This window comes from Alligator sinensis, unplaced genomic scaffold (genome assembly GCF_000455745.1).
Source record: "Alligator sinensis unplaced genomic scaffold, ASM45574v1 scaffold823_1, whole genome shotgun sequence".
NCBI classification, from domain to species: Eukaryota; Metazoa; Chordata; order Crocodylia; family Alligatoridae; genus Alligator; species Alligator sinensis.
The window spans coordinates 1,058,630-1,077,585 of NW_005842272.1; the positions used below are offsets into that span (position 1 = coordinate 1,058,630).

The 18,956-nt window shown below is 41.2% G+C and overlaps 1 protein-coding gene across 3 annotated transcripts in view; it reads left to right on the top strand.

The window, feature by feature from the left end:
* Positions 1–14,351, top strand: part of MOCOS (molybdenum cofactor sulfurase) — a 411,109-nt gene extending 396,758 nt beyond the window's left edge. For all 3 annotated transcript variants that reach the window (XM_025209241.1, XM_025209242.1, XM_025209243.1), the window contains 2 exons: positions 6,750–6,854; positions 14,127–14,351. In XM_025209241.1, the coding sequence (XP_025065026.1) occupies positions 6,750–6,854; positions 14,127–14,273 (252 nt within the window). In that variant the 3' untranslated portion in view covers positions 14,274–14,351. The remainder of the gene's footprint in view (positions 1–6,749; positions 6,855–14,126) is intronic.
* The last annotated feature ends 4,605 nt before the right edge of the window (positions 14,352–18,956 follow it).

Sequence of the window (18,956 nt, forward strand, 5' to 3'; positions counted from 1 at the left end):
GAGCCAGGGAGGTGTGGGGGGGGGGAGCCCCCACTGCACTCCCCAGCAGACCCAGAAATGGACCAGAAGTGCTTCTGGTCCACTTCCAGGTCTGCTGCTGAGCATGCTGGGGAGCCCCCTGCACTCCAGTGCAATGCTCCATGCACCCTAGCATCTCAGCATTCACAAGGCACCTGGTACCTAGAGGTATGTAGAAAAAACATTTAAAGCTGTCTCTATGTCTGAATCTCCAAATCTTTCTGAATCTCTCTGAATCGATTCAGAGGGCTCTGATTCAATTCAGAGAGATGAACGGGTCCTCTGATTCAATTTGGATTTGGAGATTCGGCCACCGAATCGGACTGAATCTCCACCAAATCGAATCAGGGACTGAAGCTTTGCACAGCCCTACTACCTGGCCCTTGGAAACAACAATAGATCTTTCTTCTCACTATTTTTTTGTTATTCAACCTTAAAAGTAAGATGACAGTGTGTTACAAGAGTAGATGCATTAATTGATTTTCAGGTCTTGAACAGGATGGAACAGAATCACACTTAAGCCCCAAGTGCACTTACACCCCTAATAGGTGGGGAAGTATCTGGCTCTTACTCCTAACAAGCACTAGCCAAGGAAGGAAGCACATACAGAAACTAGAATTTGAAATAAAGACCTCTAGTAACAACTATTGCTGTTCAGTGCAGTGAAAGAGATGGAATCCTGGATATTTATAGTCAGTTGAGGCTGGATAGGCTGCCAGCATGGACATGCAAGTAAGCTTAGCTTTTCCATTCTAACATAAAGATCCTAAATTATTGTATTCCAGTTCATGAGTAAATGATGTTTCATTTTCTAAAGGCTGCCCTATGTTGCTGAAAATATATATAGGTTACATAGCTCCCAAAAGAGGTATGTCCAAAAGGAGTTTGTGCCCATTTGTGCTTGCTGAAGGAGCCATTGTGAAAACCAGTTATGCTGGAGCCCAGGTCCACTGTCTTGGTATAGCCACAGGGATCCCCCAACAAAAACTAGACCCTTGATATTCTATAACCTGTGTTCCTTGTAGATCTGTGGCAGAAATGTTGAACGAGTTCCAGTGAACTAAGAGGCATCCTAAGCTTTTGCCCAAAACTTCAAAAGAAATTCCTCTGGAGTCTGAAGAATGTTTCACTTTTGAACATAAGGGCTAAGTACAGACAGTCAAAAAGCCCAAGGCAGAATCAGTTCAATCTCAGCAGCTTTCTCTACGCAGTGTAGATTGGACCATTAACGAACAGGATACAGATTCCCTCATCAGTTGACCAAGTTAGGCAGAAGTGCCTGCACTGGCCAAGGCTAGAAGGTGGGGGGTACTGGAGCATATTTCTGAGCTCCAGCGAGCTGCAAACAACTCAGCCCTGCCCCCGCTCCAGCCTCCCACCTGTCAGCTTATGGGAAAGGGTGGGGGGAATGGATCCCCTTTCTGTCCCTGCCCCCCAGCCAACGTCTGTGCAGTGCGAGGGGGAGGAAATCTCTCAAGGCTAATAGGCAGGGGTCTGGCAAGTGGGCAAGGCTGGGGTGTCCACATCCCAGTGGAACCATGCTGTGCAGGAGAAAGCCCCTGCCTTGGGGACTTTGTCTCCCACCCACTGTGAAGACCTCAGCTGAGAGGCTGGGCCTGGAGCTGGGATCCATTCCTGCTTCCCCCCACTCCCCTGTAGCTGACAGGCAGGGGGTGAGGGTGGCAAGGGGGTGCGGCTGGGACGGCAGAGTTGCACTGTGGTTCAAGCCCCACACTTTGAACCAAGGTCCAAGCAAGCCTGATTCTGAGAGGGTTCAGTTTGAAGGCTGGATGGCAGTGGGGACCCAAAAAATTAAATAAGAATTTTGTAGCTAGAGCCCATCTCTAATCAAAATGTAGCAGAAAAAAGTTATTCACATAGTATTACCATCCTGACTGGAATCTGTGAGTATCACTCTATTATGCCTTGGATCTCCAAAAGTCCTTTTCCTTAACTACCATTTCCCCTCATTGTGGATATTTTGTTAATCCTGTATTTATGCAAATATAAGATGACCCCCTCATAAGTAGATTCTATAGATGGAAAATGTATACATTTGTTATTATTTTCCAGGCATAGAATGTAAGTATTGAAGGGTTGTCTTGAATTCCCCCTCCTCCCCACACACAAACACACACGCACACATGCACACCGCTACAGGGAAAGCAGTGGCTGGGGAGGGGAGGGGAGGGGAGAGGAGGGGAGGGGAGGGGTGGGGTGAGGTGGTCCCCTTGCCCTCTGTCCCACCCACTTCTTCCCTGTGCAGCCTTCCTGCCTCCCCTGCCCCTGTAGCTCCCTACTCCCAGCTCCCACACCCTCTACTCCCCCAGTCTCTACCCTTTCCCTTCTTCTCCCCAGTATCTGCCTCTTCCCCCCAAGCTCCCCCCTGTCTATGCCCCTTCCCTTCCAATTCCCCAGTCCCTGCCACTTCCCTTACTCCTTAGTGTCAGAAGTTTCTTGGGTTGCTCCATCCCCAAGCACAGCACATAGAAGATCAGCCCTTGTCTGGCCATGTAGCAGTTTCAATGCTGCTGATTGGCTGGGCAGGGGAAGGAGTTTACATGGGCTCCATGCCCTGGAAAGACCCCAGCCTGAGCCAGTTGAGCTGCACCTGACAGTAATGGGGGAAAGGGGTTGGCCAGGAGGGAGGCATACTCTGCAAAAGAGAAATGGGGTGGGGGAGTGGGGAGGAGGCTGCTGTGGGTGTAACTGGCCCAGACCTAGGCTCAGGTCCAGAATCAGAGCTTCAGCAGCACCTGCTCCCCCGTCCACTTCGTATGCAAATATACTGTTGGGGGGGGGGGAAGGGTAGGACCTCATCTTATATTCAAGTAAATATGGTATCTGTGAATAACATCAGATGAGTTTATCACTGATGCAAGCCTTGTGGATTATATGTAACATCTGTATGTGCCTACCTGTAGCAGGCGGCTTGGAGCTCCTGCTGCAGGCAGGCTATGACTGAGGCAGGCTGCAGGTGTGGCAGGAAGACAATTAGGGACCATGCCTGAGAAGCAGCCTGCAGGTATGGCTGGGGTGACTGCGAAGTCATCTGACCCAGGAGGAGGACTGAGCTTAGACTAATTATAAGTCCTGGCCCTGAGCTGAGCCAATGGTGAGATCCTAGAGACTGCTGAGAGAACAACTCCTAAGCAGGATGGCTGTAGTTGCTGAGTGCTAGCATGGAGAGAACAGCCTGCAGCAGTATGGAGGTTTGGGAAGGGACTATGGGGAGGAGGAGGTCCCTGGGGGCCCAGTAAAGGAGTCTAGGAGCCTGGAGAGGGGCTGAATGAGAAACCAAGGGGTCTGAGTGCCCAGGGAGGGGCTGTGTGTGGAGCCAGGGGGTCCAGGAGCCCAGAGAGTGGCTGAGTGAGAGACCAAGGGGTTGAGTGTGGGACCTGAGCATCTGGTAGCCCAGAGTGGGGCTGAGAACATAGAGAATATCAGAGAGGTGACACCTGTGAAGCCTGGATCATGGTGTAGGGGCAGAATGGAGCCAAGCAATTAGCCCTTAAGACAGTGACCGTGGGCACTTGGTAGACATTAGGATGAGACCAGAATTGGGATGCCCTGGGGCAGCCTCCTTTGTATAAAAGCAATATACATCAAGATGTGGTGGGCGAATGAAGGGGTGACTGCCCACAGAGCCCAGAGTGGGTAAGGGACTCCTGGGGCTTCACAGCCACCTGAGCAATGACACTGTTACACTACCACAAGATTCATTGTAAAAAAAATTACTCACAACCAAATTGAGCATCTGAATTAAGTAGTTTCCACAACATGAGACCTGAATGCCCTTACTTTATTTGTGCTATTGCCTGCAATAGAAAAGCTCTTCATGAGACATTAGGGAGTGAACCAGCTAGTCATCAAACATTCCAAGTACCTGGGCTGCTGCTTAGCTCTAGATTGTGTATTTGTAGGAAATGTATCATCTAGAACATAGAGCACTCTCATTCAGTATTGTGCTAGCAGGGGCATGAATAACAGATATGCTGAAGCTATGCCTAAAAATACCCATGGGTATTTTCAGCTCAGTATCCTCTATGAGAAAGATAGATAATTGTTTAGCTTATTGTCAGTAGTAAATATCAATAGTATATATATGACTTGCTGCTTCTTTTCTGAGCCAATACCATATGTAACTCAATAAGCTATAGTACCTCTGAGTTAGTAAGATGGGAAGAAACTTCTTTGTGAGCAAGTTAAAAACAGGACCACACAGCCATCATTGTTGTTATATATAATGTGTATTGTAGTAGCATTTAGGAGTTGCACTTCAGGACCCCGTTATGTGAGACACTAATAACAAAAAACAACACTTCATTCCAGTTTAAAGGAGAAATTGATTTATTCAGCAAATTTGTAACAATTCTTGATAGAGAAAGCACCCCAGATCAGCTACATTTTGGATTAATAATATCTGCTGGCATTTTGGTTCAGATCTCTGTCTAGTTTATGGAGTATCACTGAATGATTTTTACCCCTGTTCTACAGAAAGACATTGTGAAACTTAAATTGTCTTTTGCAGCTCTGGTAAGTTCTTTCTTGAGGGTGATGCAAACACTGATAAAATAGCAGTAGAAATGCAATAGCATGTTGCTTGATAGTGAAATGGTAGACAATGCTACCGCACTGTGACAAAGCAAAAGAGGAGGAAAATTCCTTTTTCTCTCTCTCTTTTAATAAATAATAACTATGCTGGAGTTAAGCAGAAGGTATTCATGAGAGACACATTTTCTGAAAAATCAGAGCCAAACATTTGGCTTAGATGATTACAGAGGGAAGTTTTACTGTCAGATAGAGTTGTGCCCTCAGGAACCCAGGTAACTCCTCAGATCATCATATGAAAACATTTGGAGTATGACCTTTAATTATTTGCCCCATTTGAGCTTTGTGCTTATAAAAGTAGGAGAAACTGTCGTGAGAAACTCTGAGAGCTATTGGTTATTATGCCTAGCATAGGGCTCTGCAGAAGTTTCTGGCACATTAAGTGAAGCAGGCATATGTCATCTTTATTCTAATCCCCTAAAGGGCAAAAAGAAATTCATAGTTGTACCTACAGTAAGATCAAAGTTTGGATGTTTTTATAAAGGATCTACTGTAGTTCAAACGGATTATTTCAATGAAGACCTACGAACTGGGTGCATCTACACGTACAGTTGTTACTATGCAGCAGTGTCAGTGTCACAGGTCATGCCTGCCAACACTACCTTGCTGTAGCAATGAGCTATGGTGACATAGTTCATCTCTATAGTGATGTAGCATCTTGTGTATACGCACCCACTGCATTCTATGGGAAGATGGACTAGATGATGGTCACAGTGGTTCCTTCCAACCCTCTAATTTGTGAATGCAGATTTTGCTTTCCAAGCTTTCACAAGATGCTCTGAAAAAATCAAACCTTCTTCCCTCTCCACAAAAAAGGGAAAAGACAAATTTGTCTGCTTCGGTCACCTTGAACATATCCTATTAAATTACACCTGAGACAACCCTCATTTGATCCAAACCTGAAGTCCTTACTTAGGGGGGGCATTCCATGCTTTCCATGTCATGTAAGTGGCCATTTTTTGGTCATCCACAAGGTATTTTTGGCATTTATGTACTCAGGAAAACTCATTTCCTATATACATAGCCAGACCCTGTGACTGCCAGACTTCACATCAAAAACAGAAAAGGTTTGTGTGTGGGTGTGGTAGGTCCTCCATAGCTTAGATCCTGAGTTCTAGGCCCTATTTACCCACAGGTTTGAACTGGGGCCTATCTCACTTCCCAGCCCCAAACTCTGACCACCACACCACAGATTAGTTATTATCCATGCCCTTTTCTGGTCCACTTTTTGAAGCTGAGCCACTAACATGATCATTGGATTAAATAGATGGAGGGGAATACAGGAATGAAACTTTTGCCCCACTGGAGACAAGGACCCACACTGGAACCCAGGGACCTTTTTCTTCTAGGCTAGCAGCCACCTCATTGAGCTATGAACCTTTGACTTGCTCTCTTACTCCTGACCCACATACTTCCCACACATCTCCCTCTCATGCCTGCCCAAGAAAAAGCAAAATGGCTGACCTGCTGTGTGATAATTAGCATGCTGTGCTAGAAAGTCCAAGATACCTAGGTTCAAATCCCATCTTGGTAAGAGAGCAAGTCCACCCATCTCCCAGGTAAATTAGCTATCTATGTGTTTGAGGTAAATGCCCAAACAACTCTTTCTCTCTCTATTGTGTCCATTCTAGGTGCATATGTAGTTGTTCACATGTGTAGGAATAGAATTTCTCTAGGTGCCTAAGTGCCAAAAATGTACAGTGGATGACTAGGAAAAAATAAAATGTAACAGATAGGCAACCAAATCTAGAGAGCTGGATGACCAGAAAGGGAATAAGATTGCTACCCTTAGTTTATACTTAGGCAAATTTGGTTCATGTAAAGGCAGTGAACCAAATCGAGTTATTGGGAAATGCAACTGTCCAGTATTTCTCAGGTTTAGCCAACTGAGAATTCTGCTCAAACAAAAAGTGAATAAATCTAAATGATGCCTTCAGAATTTGAACTCCTGACTGCACCCTGAATTGGTGGAAGCGGAATTGGCCCTTTTATGCAATGCAAAAACTTTCAAAAAAGGTTTATGAAGTGTTTCAGTTACTAAAATATCATAAGGATCATGGATTTGAGGGGTTTTATGTTTTCAATATGTATCTGACAGCTTCTTTCTTTTGAAATTTCAGGTTGTAGGTCCATGCAACAGATGCCAAATTATCTGCATAGATCAAAAATCTGGAGAGCGAAACAAGGAATTCCTGCAGTCTCTGTCTAATGCCAGAGGTAGAAAGGTTAGTTTAACACTAAAATGCCAACTAAAAGATAGAGTGTCTTGATGATATACATAATCCAAATTCAAGGGAATTCTCAAGAAACATGGAAATATTCCCTGGTGAATTAACTCACAAAAGTTGGAAAATGAAGCCATTCCTACTTGTTCCTCATCGTAGCGTTCAGCTTCTGTTTGCTTCAGTCAGAGTTAAAGAACCCCTTCATACAAGTCTACCTGCAACCAACAATTCAACCAAGGGGCTCCTGCCCTTTTAAGACGATGAAGCAGTCTCAGTTAGTAGGGCTGTGCGAAGCTTCAGTCTCCAGTTCAATTTAGAGGAGATTCAGCCCTATTCAGCAGCCAAATCTCCAAATCTGAATCGAATTGGGAGACCCAATAAAAGGTTCGAATCAATTTGAAAGCCTTCGAATCAATTTGGAGTGATTCGGTGCTGATTCAAAGATTTGGCCATAGACTAAACAGGTAGCAGTCCTCCACCATGCTGGACACAGCTGCCTCCAGGTGGTAAGTCTGTTTTGGGCGCAGGTGGGAGGGAAGGGGCATGGCGGGGGGCAGATCAACTCCCCCACAGTGAGGGAGGGGCTGGGGCTGGGGCTGGGGCTGGGACAAGCTGCCCAGCTGGGACAAGCCAGAGCAAGGCTGGAGGGGGCATCTGGGAAGCGGGGAAGGCAGGCTGTACCTCTCCCCTGTGTTTCCCTATGCTGCATGCACAGGTCTCTCCCTTCCTCTGCCTTCATCCTGTGGTTTACCCCATGCTCCCCTGGCTTTGAACCCCCTCCCCCACCAAATAAGTCATTGTGGCCCAGGGCAGGTGATAGCTCCAGGCTCAGCCTTGAGTCTGGGGCCAAAACCAAAGTTCAGACACCACCTGCCCTGCACCAATACTTGAATTCAAGTCAAGGCTTCCCCCCTCCCTCCCCCGCTCATTTTGGAAAAACTTTCATCTTGGATTTGAGTAACTATGGTAGCTAAGATATTAAAAGCATTGCCTAGACATGTTAGCTACTTGGACCTCAAATTCCATACACTTTTTTTTTTTTTAAAGCCAAGGATTGTAGTGTTTTGTCATTTTCTTCCATTTTTCATTTTTGTTTTTTACAACAAAAATGTACCAAACTTTAGCAAACATAGTTTCCCTATGGTTAGACCATTTCAGTGGATTCTAGCACTGAATTAAAGAATCAATAGTAAGAGATGCAAGGAGTAGTCAAATGTTTATTGTTTAAAATATTTTTAAGAGCTGTCCCTAGAGCTTCACTGGAAGACAATGGGTTCAGCAAGTGTTTAATGCTGCTGAAAATCAGGATCCGTAATTTCAACTAGCATTATACCTGTTTTCTGATAGTTGTACATGCAATAGGGCCATACATCTTATCCAACTGCATTCCATTAAAATTTCTATTGTATTGTTTTAAACAAAATGCAAATCCAGTTCCAGAATAAACTTGATCTCTGCTGACATCACTTCTGAGGCAACTTTTGTTAAAAAATTACTTTAAAGCAAAAATCTTTCCATGTCTGACAGAACACTCCATTCTTATAGGTTCTTAGATGTAGGTGCTATAGGAGACTGGAAAAGAATACACTGGACTAGAACCTATTTTTTCAAGATTCTTTCCAGTTTACATTGCAACTAGACGTTGGGAGATATGCTTGGGATTGATGGGGAGGGTTGGTTTTTATGGGGAGTTTGGTAGGGCAGGTGTGATTGAAGGCAGGAGGGCTGAAATTCTCAGGTTTGGGGATGTTGTTTGGAGAATCTTGTCTATAAGTTGCTCTGACCTTCTAAGTAGGGCCAGATATAAATCTAAATAAATAAATACACCAAAGCAAATGTTCTTAGTCTGTGTGTGTCCTTATGTGCTAAGACCCTGGTACTGTGAGGATCTTCCTGCAGTTTCTGACCCATGGTCAGAACTGCTATGATTCTTCAAGAGAAAAACTCCTCACAGAATTAGACTCCAGACTATTGGACTATGCACACCATCGTTGCTAAGATTATCAAATTATTTCTTTTATCTGATGTAGCAGTACTACTGTCATCATCATAGTATAGAGTATAGTCCTTTATATTATGCCTAGTGCCTTTCATTTGTGCATCTGGAACACTTTTACAAGGCCTATTTCAAGTAGTTGAGACCTGTGCAAGTATTTGATTTCTCAGTTTGATGGCAGGAACCAAAATAAAAACTAAGTGGTGGGTGGAAAACAAAATTCCATTTCTCACCAAAAATAAATCCTGAAAAGATAGATGCCAGTCAAATAAAATGTTCTGTTTGTCCAGCAATTTTCTGTTCCTTTTTTGGGTGGTTTTTTACTTGAATGTAGATTATTTATTGTCTCAACCTCTTCCTTTCAAAATGAAAGATCAGAACAGTTTGTTAAGAAAATGTTACAATGTAATGCTTTGAATTTATTTTTTTCTTCTTCATTGACTTCAAGTATGGCAAATAATTTTTGTCCAACAGATAACCCGCTTGAAAATTTTGACCGACACTTGTAATTAACCTTACAATGCCTTTCTGTAGAAGGGAAGATTACATTATATCCTTTTGTCATCTATGACAAAAATAAGCCACAGGGGAACTCAAATGCACTGAGTGAAAGCAATTTTGTGACCAATACAGGAATGGAATCCTACAGTTATAATCTCTGAACTAAGTTCTAGTCTTTGATCCTATTTTATATGATCTTTAAACCAAACAAGAACACTTACCAAGTCCTGTTTTGAACTAAGTGTATTTATATGTGAATAGATGTCTAAGTGTTGCATATATCCATTTATGTGGCACAAGTACTTGAAAAAACACATAAAAATGATGGGATATTATTGCTTTGCTATCACTGTAAGCAAGGATAATGACTTTCTCAACATACACTCTTCTGTAAGGGTAAGTGTATTGTATTTACACCCCTGCTTGTTGGATTATGCTTTTACCACACAAGTAGTTTCACATTTTCCCACTGTAATGAGTAATGGGAAGCTAACATTACATCCCCCTACTGCCATCAGAAGACAGACTGTATAGAACAAAAGACCTCACAGCTCGGCAGTACTTACTGAGTTCCTAGATTGTAAAGTGGAAGTTGTATGCAGAATAAAATGCCCTTCAAGTGAGAAAAGAGTAGCTAGCAACAGAGAGAGATTAAATGGTCCATTGTAAAAACTCTGCAAGCTATAATCTCAAGGGCTGAAAGCCTCTTTTTCTTTAACAGGGAACTAGTAAAAGGAAACAATTCTAGTTTTGTATTTTCTTCAAAGTAAAGATGGTGTGGCGTAGGAGTCTTTTTAGGAAGGTTTCTTTTGGTAAGTGTAGTCAGAAATATAGCTAAACAAATATTCCCAGAGTACTTTTATTGAATAGAATAAGGAAAATTACTACAGGAGTATTGCATTTTTTATTCACTTTTAGTGCTAACTAGCAAGTGTTGGTCCCAAGAATTTTCATGAAAAGAAAAATGTTAGCAATATCTTCATGAAAATGTGCTTTTATGCAAACACTTTTCCAAGTAAACACACACATTTATGCATAAAATTCCATAGGAGTCAATCAATCAGGTGACAGAAAACTATGTTATGTGACTTAGCCAATTAGAATAACAAAATACAAATGTCAAATATTTGAAATAATGTTTGAGGAATGCAAATAATAAAATGTTGTCTCCAGGTACAATGCTTCTCCAGTGAAGAAAACAGCTTTCCCTCTTAAAATAGACACCTTAATATTAGGGGGCTGATTTTGGAGGAAAGGGTACATTGTATGTGAGAAAACACAGTATGAGTATAAATGCCTTTTGCCAAGTAGCTTCAAAATATTAACAAATTTGCTAATTTTTTTTTTAAAAATGTTAAAATCTAAATCTGATCTCAACTCACAAAATAAAATAAAAACCAAAATATTGTTTTATTTGCCTATTTGTCGTTCTGGAAGTAAACCAAGATGATTGTACGTCAAGATCTATATAGAAAAAGCTGTTAACTTTAGAGTCAGTTTATTTATAGTGATGTTATTCTTTCATGTATGACATATAGCCTAATTTTTAATTCATTATTCAATATAGACATATGCCTATCTGTTTTTTTTAATAGAATAATTAAGGTAGAAAATTAGATTTGCATTATTTTATAGAAAACTGAGCCACTTGCCAGTAGATTAATTGTAATTCTGGAGAATATAATTTATTCAAATAACAGATTATTGCCCAGTAAAACAATAAGAAGTTGTGTACACATTTAAATAATCTGGGAAAATTCTCCTAGGTTTGTTCTCCTGGTAGAGAAACTTATCCAGAGTCACATGTACAAACATTCAAATGCTGAAGTTCTAAAGAGTGAAGACCTTGCAGCGCTGACACTGTCCAGCCAGAGGAGGCATCTCAATATGCTTTCCTTAGTCTGTCTGGCAACAGATGGAAGCAGTGCATAGGGTAGCTCTGATTGTCCTACCCAGACTGCCCTTGCTCAGCTTGTGTTTTCCTGCAGCACAATGTGGGGATTGTGCAGGGGACATATTCTACTGTCTGCTAGAGCTGCAGAATCCAGTGAGGGACACACTATCTGTCTTGGGGTAGGAGGGGAGGTGATGCTGGAGAATTGTGTTCTCTTCTGAGAGAAGCCATAGCATGTACAGACATTCATTCTCCCAGGAGAAACTCTCCTGGGGGTGATTTAACCCTGATTGTTCCCCAGTTATTTTTCTCCTGAAGCAGCCAGTTTTGCCATGGGAGAAAAAGCCTGAATATCTTTATGCTCATGGCTTCTCCTGGGAGAGAAGTGACTCTCCCAGGAGAAACTGAATATGTATATGAGGCCACAGTAGGGTAATCATTTAAATGAAATCAGTATTTCAAATAAAATCTGTATTGACTTCTTAATTTTAATGTCATGGTTGATCTGGATTCTAGCAGGTCTATGGGAATGTATATAGTAATAGAAAAGAAAATCCTATGTGGAGTACCCTTTTTCTTATTTTCAAGATCATAAATTTAAAAATAAGGTAAAAGTTCCAAGTCAAACTAATATACTTTCCAAGCTCCTGTTGTACCTCATCCATCTCATTTCACAGGAGACAATTTCTACATTGAGTCATGTTGTTTAGTGTTATAGAAGGACTTGTACCTGTTGAATTTTCCATCGTATTTTTTTTTCATTGCCTGAATAGGAAAGGAATCAAAGATATTGCTGTAAGATTTAAATAATTAAAATACATAGATTTTAATTTAGGTAGCAGATGGATCTTATTTATTAAAGATCCCATTAGTTGGGATGTTTCTATTTAATCTAACTTCTATGTAATCTAGCATTCTAATTCTCAATTTCACACCTCTTAATTGAACATTGGACAATGGGGAAAATAAAGAAGAGGGGAGAGATCTATGGAAAATTACAACTTTCATTGAAAAGCCCAAAATTGGATAATTTACAGTTTCTAGAAGCTAAAACCAAAACTCTTGCACATGGACTGTCAGAAAAAACAAATGATGTTTCATTAAAACATACCAAAAAATGTTTTTAAATTAGATTCCATTTTTGTTTTTCTGGAAAAAAAAATTATGAGAACAGCATACACTTTCTGGAATAAGTTTATTCTAAAACCCAATTTTGATGAAAAACTTTTCAAGGCAGATTTCATGTAGCTACATCTACATGTGCGCTTTAATGCACAGTAGACTTTTTTACTGTGCATTAAAACATCACATAAAAACTGTGCAATTACACTAGTGAGCAGTAAAATAGGCTATTGCGCATTAAGCATCACTTAAAAACTGTGCTTAATCATTACTGCACATTAAGACAGCCTAATGTACATTTCTTTAGTACCTCACATTGGAGGTACTAAATTTCATGTGCATTAGAAAAAGCACCTTAGTGTATGTGTACATGCTCCCTCTGATAACTTTCTTCATCTAAAATTATTCTAAGACTCAAGGGGCGTAGCTACATGAGATGCTACGTCGCCATAGCAAAAAGCTACAGCCACATAGCTTGTTCCTAGGGCAATGTAGCAATGGCGGGCAGGAACCGTGACACTGACACTACTGCTTAGTAGCAGCGAGCTACTACTCAGCAGCCTGTTGCTATTGCGTAGTAGGGTTGGAAATGACCCGTGCACCCCCAGGAGTGTGCAGTAACAGGAGTTGCTGTATAGTCAGGTACGCAAGTAGAATATTTTTTTTGAGATAGCAAGGTGGTTCTACCTCCATTCTGATGTATTTCTAAAATAAGCACTGTTAGAAAAAAATGCGCTGGTGAAAATATATCCCAAATCCCCTCAGCAATTTATTTTAACAGAACTTTTGCCAGACTAACAGATAGGCATAGTAGACACATGCCTAGGACCCTAAATGAAGAAGGGGCCCAGTTGTGCTTATTTTACATATTATAATTATTGGGTGAAAAAAAGTAGGGGCCCACCAGTTTGTTTGCCTAGGGCCCATTAAAGTGTTAATCCAAACCTGATTACAGCCTACTATCCACTGCAGTGAGCAGGACTATGCATGTACTAAAATTAAGCACTTACTTAAGTGCACTAGAAAAAAACTGCTAGACGCTCTGCAGAATTAAACCTGCAGTGCAAAACATGGATGGAGAGTGAGTAAAACAGCTGTTTGATGTTTGTCTCCACTGTGTGGTGATCACAAGTATCACAGAACTATGTTTATAAATGTTTCTGATTTGTATTTGTTGGATGGCTTCACAGCTGGCAAAAGAAAATGAATGATGGATTCACCAAGTAGAACAAACTTTCAGAATACTTTCAGTAAAATATACTAAAATATTCATATAAACAAATGAAGGGAACATTCACAAAGCGCTAGACGTAAAAAAAATTCTACTAGCAAAGCGAATAATTCATGGTATGAAGCGCAAGGCTTTGCTTCACTGTTTGAACATATGTGCATCCCTACTCTGTCTACCCTGTGAACATTTTCTGAAAAATGTATTAACCATGTTTGTCAGAAAGCCAGAGTTCTCATTAAATTACCAGGTTGTGAAGGAGTGTAAATGATATATATATCTATACATATGGGACTGAGGGGAGAAATATCCTTGTATGTATTTGGTTGCTGCAAGTTCTCATGTTGAATAAACTGAAACTGGCTCTGATCTGTCTATTATGCTTATAATTAATGAAAACTCTTTTTTATTTTAGGAAAATAATGGTCGTGTCCTTTGTTTTTATAGTTGTGAGATCCACCTTATTCACAGATTTCTGTGAATTTCCTAACTTCCTAATTAGTTGGGGGGGGTTGTTTTGTTTTTTTCCAGACACACTTTGGCATATATCTGATGAACCAGTCCTCATGCTCATCTTCTTCATATATATTGTCAGTGGGATCTCCAGTATTTCCTATGTTGAAGGAGAGTACAAAAATACAGTGCCCACCATCCAATGAAGAAAAAGCTTCTGGATAACTTTCTTTGGCTGCACAAGTTTGACATGGATAATTGAGAAAAATCTGGTTGTCAGTTATTAAAAAAATCTTCTACTGATTTACTTCTGGTTTTATTTCTAGTGTCATTATTTGCTCTAAAGGTTCTTGTTGCAGAGGATCCCTATCCCTGCTACTGGAAGGAACTAAATGCAGTGTCAGGAGGCTGTCTGGGGCAGTGCAGCTTACAGAGAAGTAAGCTGCAAGGTGCAGGCTCCTCATAATTAGGCAAATGAGCAACCCCAGTATTACAAGAGAGAGCCAGAGAGAGCTTATAGGGTTCAGCCTGCAGGCAGGGGAATGGGAGGCTTCTGATGAGGTAAGTAGCAACTCCCAGACCCTGTTGCCACAGGGCCAGATCAGGTGACTGGAAGGTGGAGAAGAAAGGGCCTTATAATCCCAAGCCTGGAGCTAGAGGTTCAGATTGGCCCTGATCCTGCTAGAGAGAGAAACTCTGCTGAACATCTCTGAAAGTTAAATGATTTGTACTATAGTTCTTTACCTTTGGTGTTTATGTTCTAGTGGGGTGCCTGGAAAGCACTCCATGCCTAAGAGTTGCTGAAGCCCAGATAGAGCCCTGCAAGGATCTGGAATCTGGTGGGCTCTGTGGGCTAAAGCCAAGGCAGGATCAGGGGCCCAGTAAATACATACAAACCTGCTAGGACCAGGGGTCCAGTGGATTGAGTCAGCTAAAGCCAAGAGAGCAAACCCATGCCTGGCAGGCTGATGCTCAGACAGGGCTAGGAGCCTAGGGGAAGTGTGCAGTTAGGGACAGCCTTGCAAGGGCCAAGGGCCCAATGGTTTGTAGCCCAGGTAGGGTGAGAGAACCTGGTAGAAGAAGACCAATGAGGCATAAGCATGGCTATGGGTAAGGGTGGAGGCCTCAATTAAGACAAATAGGGTGACAGTTAGAGCTAAGAGGGCACAATTAGTGCCCAAAAGCCAGAGAGTTTAGATATAACAGCAGAGCAGGGAGGCAGGGCCAGTGAGCCTGGAGCAGCAAGGCAGGAAAGAAGAGTAATGCCTTGCTCAGGCAGTGATTGGGTCAGAAAACAGCCACCCAAGGATGAGCAAGGTGGAATAAAATGCCAAACCTTACTTTGGTTTTTGAGGGCAGCCTCCCATATTTATTAACTGAATATCAAGAAGTGGCAGGCAAGCATAAGGCAGTGGTCCAAGAGACCAGTAGGACAGGATAGAGTTGAAGTGGCTGCTAGACGATGCCACCTCCAGCCTCAGGAGGTGTATCCTGTGACACTTACCAGATGTTAGCCTCCTCAGTGATTACATACCACTTGCATTTTTCCCCTTGTGACTTAAGATACATGAGCCTTAACTTTCTAATTTATTCAATTGTTTCAGGCCCCAACAGGTTTGAGCAAATTTTATTACAGGGTGGATAACTCCAGCCCTAACCCAAATATTGTTGTCACAAAAACCACATCTTATGATGGGCAGCAACTGTGGTAATATATTATTCTTGATATTTCATGGAAAGCCATCTGAGAGAGGATACAGGACCATTTCTAGAAATTGGTGTGGGTGGGGAAGGAGGAAAGAATGGAAGAAAGAATGCCATATCTCATGATAAAAACATACCTCTTGGCTTTTGAAAGTGATATACAGACCATCCAGAAAGGTTGGTGAGAGAAAAGAAAGGAAATATTAAGATTTTGGGTGTAGGTATGGAATATTGCCACATCCTTCTTTGAGAGGAGACATTGCTAAAAGCATTGAAAAGCAAAGATTCAAAATACAGCGTATAAAAGATTATCTTTGTAAAAAGCTTTACCAGATTTCTTTTTGGGTTTTTCTTTTCTTTCCTGTTTGCCACTTTTCCATCTGTTTTTGTTTTGGGGGTGGGGGTTTAAATGTTTTTCCACAGACTGATTGTGTTTATGTATTTATATGGGATATTTTTCAAATGTCTTCAAATATAAGATTTCACAAACAGAGCTACTGTAACTTTATAAACAAATTTTCAATATCTTGTATGTTCCCTGCCAAAGCATGACGTTTTCAGAGACTTGTTTCAAAGAAACCCTTGAAACGTGACTATTCATCCACTTTTAAAACCTATTAAAGACCTCACTTTTCTTACTCTTCATGCCCTTCCATGTACTCTATGTATCTGACTCCCCAGAGTTCAAATTTTTCTCTTCCTCCTCCAGAAATCTTGATCCTTAACTTTTGATATTTAGAAACAAGGAGCTGAGGACAGAAGGAAGGGGAAATCATCCTTGACACAAATATCCTAAAAGTTTGGACTTGTTGACTGTATCCAGACAAGCGGGGACATGCAGTATGTGGCACCACAGACCCATGTGCAATGCCAACCACTGCGCATGCAGGCATTCCCTGCACTTCTACCTTGCAGTGGGGGTGGGGAGGAGGAGAGGGGAGTTGACCCTAGGAGATCCCAGGTTCAAAAAAACCCACACCGAAAAAAGTCAAGTGGTGCACACTCTAGCTGCCTCCCAGGCTTCCTGCTGCAGCTGCAGCCCTGGGAGGCCCCCCAGGACCCCAGGTTAGGGCTTCAGGGGCCAGAGCGTGCATGAGCATACACAAGTTGTGCCTCTGCTAGTTGTACCCAGAGAAAAAACACCTGTGCTTGTCTGGATACACCCATTGAGGTCTATTCTTTCCTGACCTCTAAACAAAGCCAACCATTTGTGATATTCCCGTCGGCTTTTAATGGGTCTACAGTCAGTCACAAGTTGGAGGTTTTGTTGCGGTATGATGCATGAATTTCTGGCCCTAATGAAATCCCTGCCAGAACTCTTGCCTTGTGTGATTCAGTATTTCCTTAGGTTGAGGCTAGAGGGTTTCTGACTTGAGGAATCCAAAAGCTACTGTAAAACTCTGAACATTCACAATTTGATCAACTGTGACCCTGGTCAAAGACATATTACTGGAACTTGTGTGACACGGGGTTAAGGCATTTCTATAAATAAAAAAATATATACAGCACATGTTATGCATTGGTCACTGCTTGCTTATAATTTTTTTTTATTTAATCTTGATTACAATATACCAGCACTGGGCTGCATTTTATTTCAGGTTTATATATACTATCAGTAAACAGGCCCTTTTGGGGGAGATTATGAATCAAGGATATATTTGTACTCTCATAGGGGTCAATAACAATTCATGCGATAACTGAAAGTTCTGTTTAAGATTTGTGTTCGGCCCAGGGGACTCTCTGCAGGCCTGGTGAGAGCTGAAGCCAAATAGTCACTCTAGGTAGAATTATTAACAGAGTAAAAATACATGGGAGAGAGGGAATGTAACAAATCAATGTATACATTGGAAGTTCAGGACTGTTTTCATCATTTCCAGGACCACCATCTGTCCTGGTTTTCAGTCTGAAATGGCTGTTATAAATCTCTAAACAATGAACTTTTTTTATGGAAAACAGGAAAGAAGATATCTATTTCTTACAAGCAGAAATTTCCATAAAAATAGTGAACATGAGAGATGTCTCATGTTTATGTAAACAAGATATCAGCTTTGACAGAAATGCATAACATTTAATTATATGCATAACAATAGTATACCTGAATACTTACCTTGAAAACCAACGCATTTATCATTCTAAAAGCCACTTAGCTGATTCTCAAAACAAGCTGGAGTTTTGAATTTTAAAATGCAGTTTCATGATATCTAAATTTGTAAATGTTTCATTCCTCAACTATGTGTCATACAAAATATGGTTTTGTTGGATAGAAGGTCAATACATTTTGACAAATTCAGTGTTAAGGGACTTGCTGCATGCTGACCTTCAGATGATCTTTGGTACTTTTCTCTGAATGGTCTCACCTTTCTTGTTTGGCACAGGAAGTCGAAAAGAAAATGAAAAGCAAACCTTAGCAAGCTCTATTTGACATTGCTAGATTTACTATAGAATAAGTGGCTTAAGTACATAACATGACAAGTAGCATGAATAGTCTTAATCCAATGTACGATAATTAAGGATGAAAGAATTTGAACTTCCTAGGTTTGGTCATCCTGATCTATTACTTAAAGATCAATTATGCATCATCAGGCCTGTTCTATAATATCAGAACACGAATAATTTTGTAATTTAACAGGAATACATGTTCTCTGACCTGTGAATAGATTCAACAATATAATAGTGCATGGTCCAAAAGGAACAACCTTGTGCTACAATGTTAGGAAACTCCACGGTACTTAGGTTGATGGATGTGACATAAGGAAGCATTCGCTTCAACAAAGGATAGTATTTTTACTCCTTGTAAAAGAAGTCCTCCCAGTAATATCAAGATACTGTTTTTCCACCAGTGATGACAAATTGTTCTGGGTACCAGGCACTCACTAAAAAAGCTTGAAATGAGAACCTTTCAAATGGCATCTACTATGAGTTTTATAGGAGAACATCACTACAGGAATGTGAAAAATCAATTCTAAGGAAATGCAGTCTCATAGGGCAAATCCAAGTGCACAGTAATGAAAAGGGTGTAAATTCCTCAATAACATATATTTTAGACAGGCAGAGATGCATGCATTTTATAGAGGTTGCATATAGTGTTTTGAGAGTGTAGTAAAAAGAGAGGTACTCCAGTTCCTGCTAAATTAAATTTATGGAAGTAATGGTAGACTTGCATTTACCCTCTTTGGAAAAGAAAATCAAACTAATACACTCTTT